Raw genomic sequence first — 10,875 nt, 5'->3', positions numbered from 1 at the left:
AGCGCTCTGGGCCGCGTGCCCGTGCGGCCCCCCCCAGCCTGTGGCGACAAGCTCCTCTCTGCTGTCACAGACTCAGTGGCTGACTCAGTGTCATTCCAAACGGGATCTAGCGCAGGCTTATCAGCCCCGTCCCATGGAGATGCAGAAGAAGTGGGGTGCCGTTCACTTCCAGAAAGAGTCTGGGTGCCTGGGGAGCTGCCTCCAGGAGAGGGTGTCCCCACAGGTGTTTCCACTGTCTGCTCCATTTCAGTCAGCACTGTGGGCTCCAGCATCTCCCAACCCATTGTGGCCTCTGTGACCTCCTCTCTGGCCGAATGCTCTTCTCCACCAGCCTCCACTGTGGTCTCTGCAAGCTCTGCTCTTGTGGTAGTCACAGTCAGCTCCAAATCTGCTCCCTGAACAGCCCACGTGTCCCCGGCCTTTTTTTTCCGAAACACTGGGAGACCTTGCAGCAACAGTAGTAGAAAAAATAGAGGACACAGGCAGAAGACCTGGTCCCATGCTGCTCCCAAGGTCTAAGCCTGGAGGAGCAGAGTCCTCTTCTTGCCCTCCTATGGCTGCCTCGGTCACAATACCTGGCCTGGCGGAGGCTGGAGAAAACAGAAGGGAGAAGGAGTCCTCTTGGCCCACTGGTTCAGAAGATGTAACCTCTGGCTCGGAGGTCTGGAGGGTCTCCACTCCTCCTCTTGAGTGCTCTATAGGGAGCAGCCCCTCCTCTTCCTCCAGTGTGCTGGAGAAAGGCGTGTGCAAGTCAGGCTCAACAAATTCTGCCGGTGGCTGGACAGTGGCTGTTTCCCAGTTGTCTTTCACCTGTGTCCCATTCCCTTTCAGCAGGGCCTTCTGAGAAGCAGCAGGAAAGCTGTAATCTAAAAAGAGATCCAAAAGACTTCATGCCACATCCCGAGTAATCAAGAACTCTGCAAGGCAGAGAGCTGGCCCCATTATACGTGTCTAGCCAAAGATGGGGTCAAGTGGCAGAGACCCTCCAAGATCAGGTAGCCTGCCACTGAAAAGATTAATCCCATCCAACAAGTGCAGTGCAATCTCCTGCACTTCCCCAACTCCCTGTCCCATCCCAGCAAACCCAGTTTCCCTAGGGATAATTCACACGTTCATTCTCTTCACTCCTTTCCGTCCTGAGGCATTTTCACAGACAATAATAACAGTTTTGACACCTGGCATCTTTAAGGTGAGGTTATGAGTGTTAGGAATCAGGCTGAGACCCAGAGATTTGTTTCAGGTGGGATTCAGAAAGATATGGGGTGGTAGCAGCAGTCAGCCACAAGCTAAATGGGAAATACTAGGGAAGAGAAACAAAAGCACAGCAAACCACATCCTACTCCCTGACATGCCCAAGTAATGCCACCAAAACATGAATCAGCCTGGACATCTTTGAAATGCAGAACTTCAGTTTGTATAGCATTTTACAGCAGAAAAGTCATCCCACAAACATGTGCATTATGAGACTCCCATGTCATTAAGGAACAGTTTTGCTGCAGGGAAACAGAAGCCAGGAGCCGAATCTAACTCCTCTCCCTCCAACTTCAGGCCTTGGTTGTTCTGTGGCTCTGACCATGAATGCATGTCATGTTGCTAGACAAATGTAGATGCTGAAGGAGAAGACGCATCTCACAAATGTAAGGTCAGAGCAGGCAGTGGTTTCTTCTAGAAGCCCAGCAAGGAGCTGGGATCCCAGGATAAGGAGAGCATCTGTAAGATCAGACACGTTAAGCTCAGAGTGGCAGGCATAAATCCAGCTGGCATAAATCAACCTTCAACTTTCTTGAGAAATTGCCTGTACCCAAGGAGCTCCGTTTCAGAGTTTGTATCCCAATTAACTCCCTTTCTCCCCAAGACAAGCACAGCACACATTTTGACTGAGAAAGGGAAGGAAGACGATCCCTCTGCAGCCAGAAACAAGCACTGTGCCCCATCTATAGTTATTGTTATTAAGTAAGTGACTGAAATCCCCAAGGCCCCCATCTCTTCTCCTGCCTGCCAAAGCAGATGCTCGACTGAACACAGTGGGCAGCAGCTGTCTGGATGCCTTACAGAGGAGATCTACACAAGGAATCTCCATGCATCCCTGATTCCAATCCATCGCTTGCTGCTGCCGGAGCGGGTGTGAGCTCCCAGGCAGGGAGGGCCATGTCAGCAAACACATCCATTGCCTTGGATATTCCCTGGCAACCAGGACTGCCCATGCTTCTCCTGTGTGCCCCTCCCCATCCCTCCCAAGCAGAGAATCACACTGCTCCCTCCACCCCAAGCAGGAGGTGGAAAGTTGCTCCTGTTCAGCTGGGAAGTGGCTTCCCTAACCCACAGCTCATTTCCTTCATGCTGTCAGCAGCTCTCTCCACACGCTGCCCAAAGATGAGCGTGATCCAGCTGCTGACCTTTGGGGTCATGATGTCTCCCAGTTCTGGCTGCAAACAGGCCACTGAGATCTACTGGCCACCGCAGGCAGAAGCAATGTCCACTTTGCCACCGCGTTTCAATAGAGAGCACCCACCCTGACTGAGATGGTACCCAAGGACCCTGAGAATTAAAAGATTTTTGCTACCCAACAGCCTACCTGGTGACGCTCCCTCAGAGGCCAAGGAGGCTGGTAAGAGCAATCAGCGGCAGCACAGACAAACAATATCCATCTCCCCTCCACCACCTGGTACTGGCTTCCCAAATACCCTTACCAACAGCTACACGTCCCAGTGTCTGCAGACATAGTCACTGCCTTGCTAGATGGATGGTGGTTAATGGCAGGAACAGCCACAGACCATGGGATTGAGGACATTAGGTCAGGATCCTCTTCAGATAGATGGTGAAGGTTTAGTGCATCTACCAGGGCTCTGCTGCTCCTCCTGCTGCAGGGATACTCAGGGTTTGCACCAAAACCACTACCCTCAGCAGGAACCCTGCCTGCCCTGACATGCTGTGAGTGCAAAGTGAGGGTTTTGCCCCTTAAAACAAGGCCTTGTCAGATGAGATGTTATTTTCAAGGATCGGTGATCCAATCTGCCACCTCCTTTGCCTAAAGACACTCTCAGCTATTCTCGACTCCTCTGCAGCTCCTTTCTTCCCTGCCCTTCTTCCCACCTGGAGGAGAGCAAGAACTGGCAGATGGGCACAGCAGAAAAACAAACCAGGAAAAAGCAGCATGAGGTTTGCCCCATGGGAGCTAGAAATGCTCCTGGCCTGTCAGCTCTCCTTTGAAGTCACACATTCAACCTTTCCTTAAGGTGCTCTGCCACACATTAGCTAAGTCCTGTGGGGGAAAGCCCCACATAGTACAGCCATGCTGTCTTTCCACCAACAAGACCTAAGGATGCTGGAGGGACTGCCGCCTCTGCCATCTCTCCCAGGCAGTGGAAGCTCAGGGAGAACCCATCCCACTCTCTTCCAGCAGGCTTCTGTCCTACAAGGCAGCCAAAGACTGGAATTTGAGCTGCTTCTCTGGGCCAACAAATCAACAAGGTAGAAGCAGACACAAGAATTCTCACACCCACAGTTAACTGAGTTAACTTCCCTACTTGCCACCAGTCTCTCCACTATCCTGCATGCTAAGCTGGGAGCATCCCTCTCCCATTTCGTTCATAAGACCCCACTGATTATAATCTCAGCTCCCCTCAAATTTTGCAAGGGCTGTTACTCAGATTCGCATGGACAACAGTGAAACTTGAGGCGTTTTGGTCAGAGATGAGCTGGTTTGTGCCCCTTAAAACAAGCAGCTCTCCATACAACCCAGTTCCCAAAGGGGTTCAGATCACTTTCCAGGTTCAGAGGTTCAGGGGTGGCGAGTCAATCCTTCCTTCCAGACTTTCCAGTTAGACACTTAGTTCATGTCTGGAATCACCTCCTACTGTCTCACTACCAAGGGCATCTGTCCACTTGTCAAGATCAAGTCTCTTTAAGGCACTCATATTTTCTTTTATTTACATCCCTTTTCTATGATTTTAAGGAATTTTTGCACCCTGTCCATCTCCTTGGTATGATCCCAGCCACTAAGCTGGTCCCAGCATCTTCTTCCTAAGGCTCCTTCCGGACAAGCTGGTTTCTGTCACTCCCCTGTGCAATGCAAAGCTAAGAGCTTCCCCATCCAAAGAGCCTTCTCAGCATTTCCCTCGACTCCCCTTCCCCCTAGCCATAAGAGAACTCAAAGGGCATCTCCCATTTTTAGTGGCTCCTTCCAACACCCAGCTAGCAATTCCCCTTCAGCAAGCGGTCTTCTAGACCCTACAACCCACCAGCCCACCCGATTGTCCTCTACCTTCAGCAGAGCCTCTACAGCTGGCTCCCATGCCTTGGGCGTATGGAAGTGCACCCACAGACCTTCCCACCCACCTATGCCAGTGCTATCCACTCCCATCCCCGCCAGCTTTTGTGGAGAGAAACAGCAACCATGGAACAGAGAGGCCAGACAGACTCAGGTGACCTGTGCTCCTGCTGCACGAGTGGGGCAGGGTCTTCTGCTAAAGGATACAGGTATTATGGAGCTGGCTGCAACGCCAGATTGGTCAGGCTCATTTATCAGCTCATCTAATTTTGGCAAGGAAGCAGAGCACTGCCAATGAGATGGGCGTCTGGGAACGGAGGGGGTAGTAACCGCACACACCACCAGCTCCTTCCCTGCCAGGGTCTGCTCTGTAAGTCTCCCACCAAGATCCGCAGTAAGCTGGAGCACAAGAGGAACTTCTGGCCACACACAGAGGTGGCATGTGCCATGCATCCCTTCCAGCCACAAACAAGAGCAGCCAAGCCACAATGGAGCCAGCCTGATCACAGAGGGGCACAGTTCAGGAGAACTGCCTGTTGGAGCCACAAAACTGTCCCAGCATCTCTGCCCAAACAGCCTAGCAGGGACAGACCAGGTGAGCGTAGCGGGCAGCCACAGCTCCACATCAGGTACTCTCCCAGAGCTTCTCAGTCACACCATCCCCCTGGGAGTCTGGTTCACCAATATGAAATTCCACACCTCCACCTCACCTCTTTGCCACCACATCCTTAGCTACGCCCCTTAATCCACCAGTAGCGATATTACTCACGTTGCAGCACCCAGCTGTCTTTGCCTCCCCCAACCCCATCCCTTGCCCCCTAGCTTTCCCCTTCCAAGCTCCCTTGCAAAGACCCTCAGGCACTATTTTCTAAAGAAACCATCTTGCACAAACCTCCTGCAGCTGCAAATCCTGCCCTTTGCATCTCCCAGCAGGACTAGGGCTGGGTCGCACAGATTCATTTCCTTCACCTGGGGAGATGATTTGCTCTGGGAGAGATGAACACGAGCTCCAAACCTCTGCAAGAGCTGCCATTTAGGTGATGTCCTGCTTCCTTCGAAATCAATACCAAAACTTCCCTGACACCAGATGGGCCAAGACTTGGCACTGTGCCAAAGCACAATTCCCTAGTCAGACATTTAATTCATTATATTTCTGCTTCTCCTTCATTCAGGAGAACTGGTCTCAGTTACTGCCCTACAAGGTTCCCTACCCTGTACTTGCCACTATTAGCTGTTTAAAGCAACTGTGACAGCTCAGAAAAAGGGTGACCCTCATTGTTTTTAGTACACATAACCATAAGGTCTTTATTGGATTAAACTGGAAGATCACGTTAACCAGTGATTGAATTACTGATAACTAGAAGGCACTGTAATATCAAAGACAAGAAAATGCCTGGGCTCCCACCACAACAACACAGCCTGATAGCACCACTCATACTAAAGCACCTGCCAACTTTGGGAAGTGTAAGGTGCACCCTACTCACTGCTTAAAATGTGGCCAGGTCTGAGGTGGTATCTGCTCATCGTTCTGCAGTACAAAGCAGTGAAGGTTACTGCAAAAAAGGCATACTCCATCTGATTGAAACTGTAGAGGGATTTCAAAGAGGCAAAATGCAATTACTGGTGCTGGAATTGAGCCAGTTGGGGATAATACCCTAATCTTCCAGAAGAGCTAGAAGAAGTTACTATCTGCAACTGCAAGACAGGTCCACACACACACAAAAGAGATCACAGTTAAAAGAGAGACCCAGGGTAGAAAAGTGGTTAGGTCTCATTATGCTTGGAATTTGCTTCAGGTAAAGACTGGGCACCAAGAGCTACAGCTGTTCCCAAATAGCCCCATGCCTTTTTCCTGCTCAGTGTATGAACTGCAATAAGGCTAGAATAAGCCACCCTCACCCAAACGCAGAGTCGGTCAGGGATAGCTGCACCAGAACACCACCACGCACAGAGAAACCCTCTTTGTCACAGGTCAGCCTGTGCCAGTACCGTCTTCATCGAGATGGCTTGTCCCGAGATAGATCACCTAACGTGTCAGTGTACACTAAACCAGGGCATAAACAAGAGGCACCCCAGGAGCTGAGCTCAAGCAGGGGGGCTGCTCAGCACTAAGCTTCTTATGTAGACAGTCTTTACCAGGTGCTTCATTTCATTAATGCCTGGGTTGGAGATGGTATTAAGAACTGTAGATTTGCTGTCAGTCTGGATAAAGAGGCAGCAGAGTTCAGTAAGGCTGAGGGATACTGGGATCTCTCTGGCCAGAGGCAAGTAATTCATCATGGAAGGAAGTGAATCTCACTATCAGAGTTGGGGATGGAACGTATTTTATCACATTAGTTTGTCAGAAAACTTATTTTCTTTGAATACAGTCCTTTTAACTTCTCTGTCCTGCTATCCTTCATCCTAGCTCTCCTGGGAATCCCTTCTGCTAATTACTATGAATAATTAAAAGATTACAATTTCCTCCTCCCCCCGCCCCCCCAAGCACCACATGCCATCCCAGTGAATCACCAACCTGTAAGACTAGATTTGATAGCTCCCAGCACAGTCATCCCTTGGTCTTCAAAGGCACAACCCTGAAGCTAAAGCAGACCCTGGCTGTAATGAAGCAAGCTTCATGCCAGCCCACCATCACACTGGAAGATGTGGTGATACACTCCAATCCTTGGAGGCTCAGCTGTTGGGCCAGGGAGGAGAGGAACTAAGTGCCTTCATTCACTAGACATTCACAAGTCTTGCAGCAGTTTTCAGGAGCACATACTTCCCAGCAAATAATTATTAGGCTACCTCAACCTAGAGCCTTCACTGGAAGGGGAACACATGGGGCACTCTGTTCTGACTCAGCCAAAGGAGAACACTGAGAGGTGCAAACCAGGGAGCACTCCAGGATGGATACGCCACCATATAACTCTTTCACTAAAAATCAGGGACTCAAAGGGACCTGCAGCCCTAATGACTCCCACCTTCTAGCCCTAAAGCTAGAAGAGATGTTGCATCTGTTGCCAAGGAAATCCAGTGTGAGAGCAGGAAACATGGGGGATTCAAAGCCTCCAGGCAAAACAAGATGGGGAAGGTGGGAAGAAGGGAAAAGAGGACAAGAAGGGCCAGATTTAAGCCCGTGTAGGTCCACTCTATCTTCAGAGTTGATCTGTGGCTCGGGCCAATTTGATACAAAAGGTGAAACAAAGCAGTCAAACCCAAACTACAACCTGAGAAGCTTCTGGGTTGCCTGGAAGCCTGAAGGCAGTGGCATGCAGAAGTAACAGGTTCACAGCTCCACTGACTTGCCTCCTGGCTGAGGTACGAGTTACACGGTGCTTCCTTCTGTAAGGATATCACATCCACATTCCCACCAGACCTAATCCATCTCTTCCAGATGCAGCTCCAGTGGGTAGCAGCTGTGCATGGCTCAGCACACATGCAAAACTGCACTTCTGTGCACACCCGAACAGAACGAGACAAATCTCAGGGTCCTTCCACAGGCTGGCGCTCACTGAGGGCAATACAGATTTACTGTTCCATACCATAAATCAGTAAAAACACACTATTCAGGAGAATCAAAGTCCCAGGCTGAGCTGTGCTCTGCCAGTGGGAGTTTGTTCTCACTTTCTAATGGACTAACAGGTGGCCCTAGATGTCACACGTTTTCCAGAAATATTTTTAAAGGATGTTCGAGTGCACTTAAAAAAAAAAAAAAAAAGCAGCAGCTGCAGATTGTTATTACTTTTTTATCTCTTGCAGCCTCAAAGTTGCACAAAGGCAGAGGAGTTTCCCCACACAGACTTCAGAAGGACATAAAAAAAAGACATAGAAAAAAAAAAAATAGCTTTGAAGTCTCAGCAGATCTGGCCTATCTGCAAGATCACCACCAATTCCAGGCCCAATATCTTTATACCAAACACAGAAAGAAGTCAGCACAGGCCTCCTTTCATAGGAGAGAATTTTCCCTCTCCAGTAGTATAACAATCCTGTTTTGTGCCTTGATTGATACAGGGTCTCAAATTTGTGCCTGGGACAGAGCTACCAACTATGCCGGGCTACACCTCATTGTTGCTCGGAGTGAAATCGCACATAAGGAAAACTTATACCATAAACTTTTTTTTTCCTTAAACAGCAGCTGTTTGAAACTGTTTAATGGATTTATACATTGAAAATAACCTAACAGATGTCATTACACAGTTCCACAAGGTATCACATGGCATCTGTCACACATGCAGCATGTAAGATCCATTGGTTGTGTGCATCTCTCATGCACAGGCTTTGCATGACAGGAGAAGGCTGCTCAATTTAAGGATGCTATTACAATATCCTTTATTGTAAAATGACACACAGCAGGTTTCTAATTAAATTTTAAGCAGAAATGTGCTCCCAGTTCTTGAATAATTCAAACCGTTCTATTAACCAAGGTTCTGAAATGCCACCGAGACACAAGCTCTGGACACAGCAACGGCCAGGGGGGAAAAAAAAAACCACACACAACTGTGCTTGGAAGCACAGAAGTGGTTAGCTGGGCAGTGGATAGGGCAGGGTATTCGTAAAGGACAGCTGAAAGAGCACATCTGTTCATGCAGGAAAGCAGTGCAGGCGAGAACGGAAGGAGAGAGGAGCATGTTCTGCATACAAATGGTGCGAGGCACGTGCAAGAGGCAAGGCTGGGTTTGGTACCCAGTGCATCTCGCTCTCAATGCACAAGCACATGCTGTTCTCCAAGTCACGTCCAGATCTGTGAGTACATGCAGGTGCCTGCTGGCACACAAATAAAAGCGCCGCTGAGCACGCTGCCAGGGTGTGAGAGCGGCTAAGCCAGAGCATGTCCCAAGGATGCGCTGGTAGGAACACGCACCATCCACCCCCGGCATTGCTGCGGAGGCAGCATCTGCGCAGCTTCCCCATGGCCAGGCCTTGCAAATGTCCTGGGGGCCACCCCGAGCCGCAGGGCAGCAAGAGCACGGCCAGAGGAGCTTAGCAGCGATGTTAGTGAGCAAAGGGCTTTGGAGACCTGAGCTGGGATGGCCCTTGCCCCGCAAAGCGAGCACTGTGCCTCCATGGGCAGCATAAGCCATAACACTGCAGCAGCCCTCAGGCCTGTGTGAGCACGGGTCTTTTTTAAGGTCACAGAAATAGGAGTGAAGACAAAACAAGACTTGTGCTTTCTAATTGCAGACCTCAGTCAGACTTGCTGAGAGAGAGGCAGTGATACCAGCTAAGGAAGGAGGGATAAGGCTGAAGCCTGGCCCCTGGGTAACACTTAATACATGCCCCACATGACACTTAAGAGCAGAAGCATGTGAAATAATCTCCTAAGCTACTGGAAACCCTGCAACTTTCCTCCTCCTCCTCCCTCCCATCCTCTCCCTGAAAGCATCTCAAAGCCAATGAAGGGCTCGGGGGGAGACCTCAGAGAGGTCTCAAAAAACACTCCAGAGGAAAGCAAGATGAAATGCTAATGAAACTCATTTTGGCCCCCTGGGAAGCACGCAGGACAGGGTAGGCAACAGGACAGCTGCCCAAGGGAGAAAACCTTCTGTCTTCTCTCAGGCCAAACCCCCACTGAAGTCACACAGCGAGGAATCCAGAATTTGGCCGAGGGAACCCAGCTTTGACTCAAACCCCAGGATGGCCTTGATCTCCAAGTCGGGGTCTTGAGACCTTTAGGTTGTGCTTAATTGACTGCAACAGAAAGAAGGGAGAGAGAAGAGAGCATAAAAGGGGGAAGGAGAGAGAGAAAGATGGGCACGAGGCAATGGGAAACTAGGTGGAGGGAATACTTTTCCCAGCTCATAGCAGCTCAGGAATAAAGGCTCAGCTGTAACTTGGTTTCTAAAGCCTGTGCTTGCTCAGGGTTTACTGGGGACACATCAGGCACTGAGGTGAGAAAATAGAGCTGACGTTTAATCTCAGGCCCTCTTAGCGACAGTTGTGTCAAAGCAGGAAGACAGATCCCTGCATGCTTCCACCTCCCCAGAGGCCCTGCAGAGCAGGGAAGAAGAATGGGGTAAAAATAACCTACCTGTTGCCGGTCCCAAGTCCAGGCTGGAGTCGTTGAGCTCTCCCCCATCTTCCCAGAAGTACTGCGGGGGCTGTAAGATCTTGGACTCCTCATTCTCCTCGCTGGCAAAGCCCGATCCGGGGGCAGCATGCAGAGAGCCAGGGGCAAGATCAAACTCCGCAGCTTCTGGGCTGGTTTGCTCATGGGAATTCACGGTCTCCATGTGGGACATCACGGCAAACTCCAGAAGGGAGGTTGATGTGAGGCCATCGGCAGTTGGCTCCTCCGAGGAGGCAAGGCAGAGGCACAAGGTCCCTGCATAATGACAGTAAACCCGTATCAGAGATAGGACTGACACCCACTGGGCTTGTTTTCTCCTTGCAGCCTGTTCCTGCCAAACCAACCTGCTGCACACACCTGCCTTCAGGGTAACCTGCCCCTCAGACGGGCTATGCTCTCAGCTGATGAGGAAAATCAGGGTATTTTGGGAAACATCCACAACCAGACAGAGGAGCATCCACATCGAGGAGGAGTCGGTGCCAAGCAGCCATCCAGCCTGGGGCACCACTCTTCAATGGGGCTGTGATGGTTCACCCTCTCTGAGGTTTTTTGCCTC

The 10,875-nt window shown here is 50.3% G+C and overlaps 1 protein-coding gene across 1 annotated transcript in view; it reads right to left on the bottom strand.

Moving 5' to 3' along the window:
- The window catches only part of PODXL2 (podocalyxin-like 2), a gene marked incomplete at its 5' end in the record, with an annotated part of 19,218 nt that extends 8,644 nt beyond the window's left edge, over positions 1-10,574 (bottom strand). Inside the window, 4 exon segments of the mRNA XM_009704407.1 lie at positions 1-13; positions 15-423; positions 425-866; positions 10,281-10,574. The exon segment at positions 1-13 is cut by the window's left edge and continues 44 nt beyond it. Of these exon segments, the coding sequence (XP_009702709.1) occupies positions 1-13; positions 15-423; positions 425-866; positions 10,281-10,574 (1,158 nt within the window).
- Positions 10,575-10,875: the final 301 nt, after the last annotated feature.

Source organism: Cariama cristata, unplaced genomic scaffold (assembly GCF_000690535.1).
Source record: "Cariama cristata isolate BGI_N322 unplaced genomic scaffold, ASM69053v1 scaffold19087, whole genome shotgun sequence".
NCBI lineage: Eukaryota > Metazoa > Chordata > Aves > Cariamiformes > Cariamidae > Cariama > Cariama cristata.
This window is presented reverse-complemented; position numbering and strand designations above follow the sequence as displayed.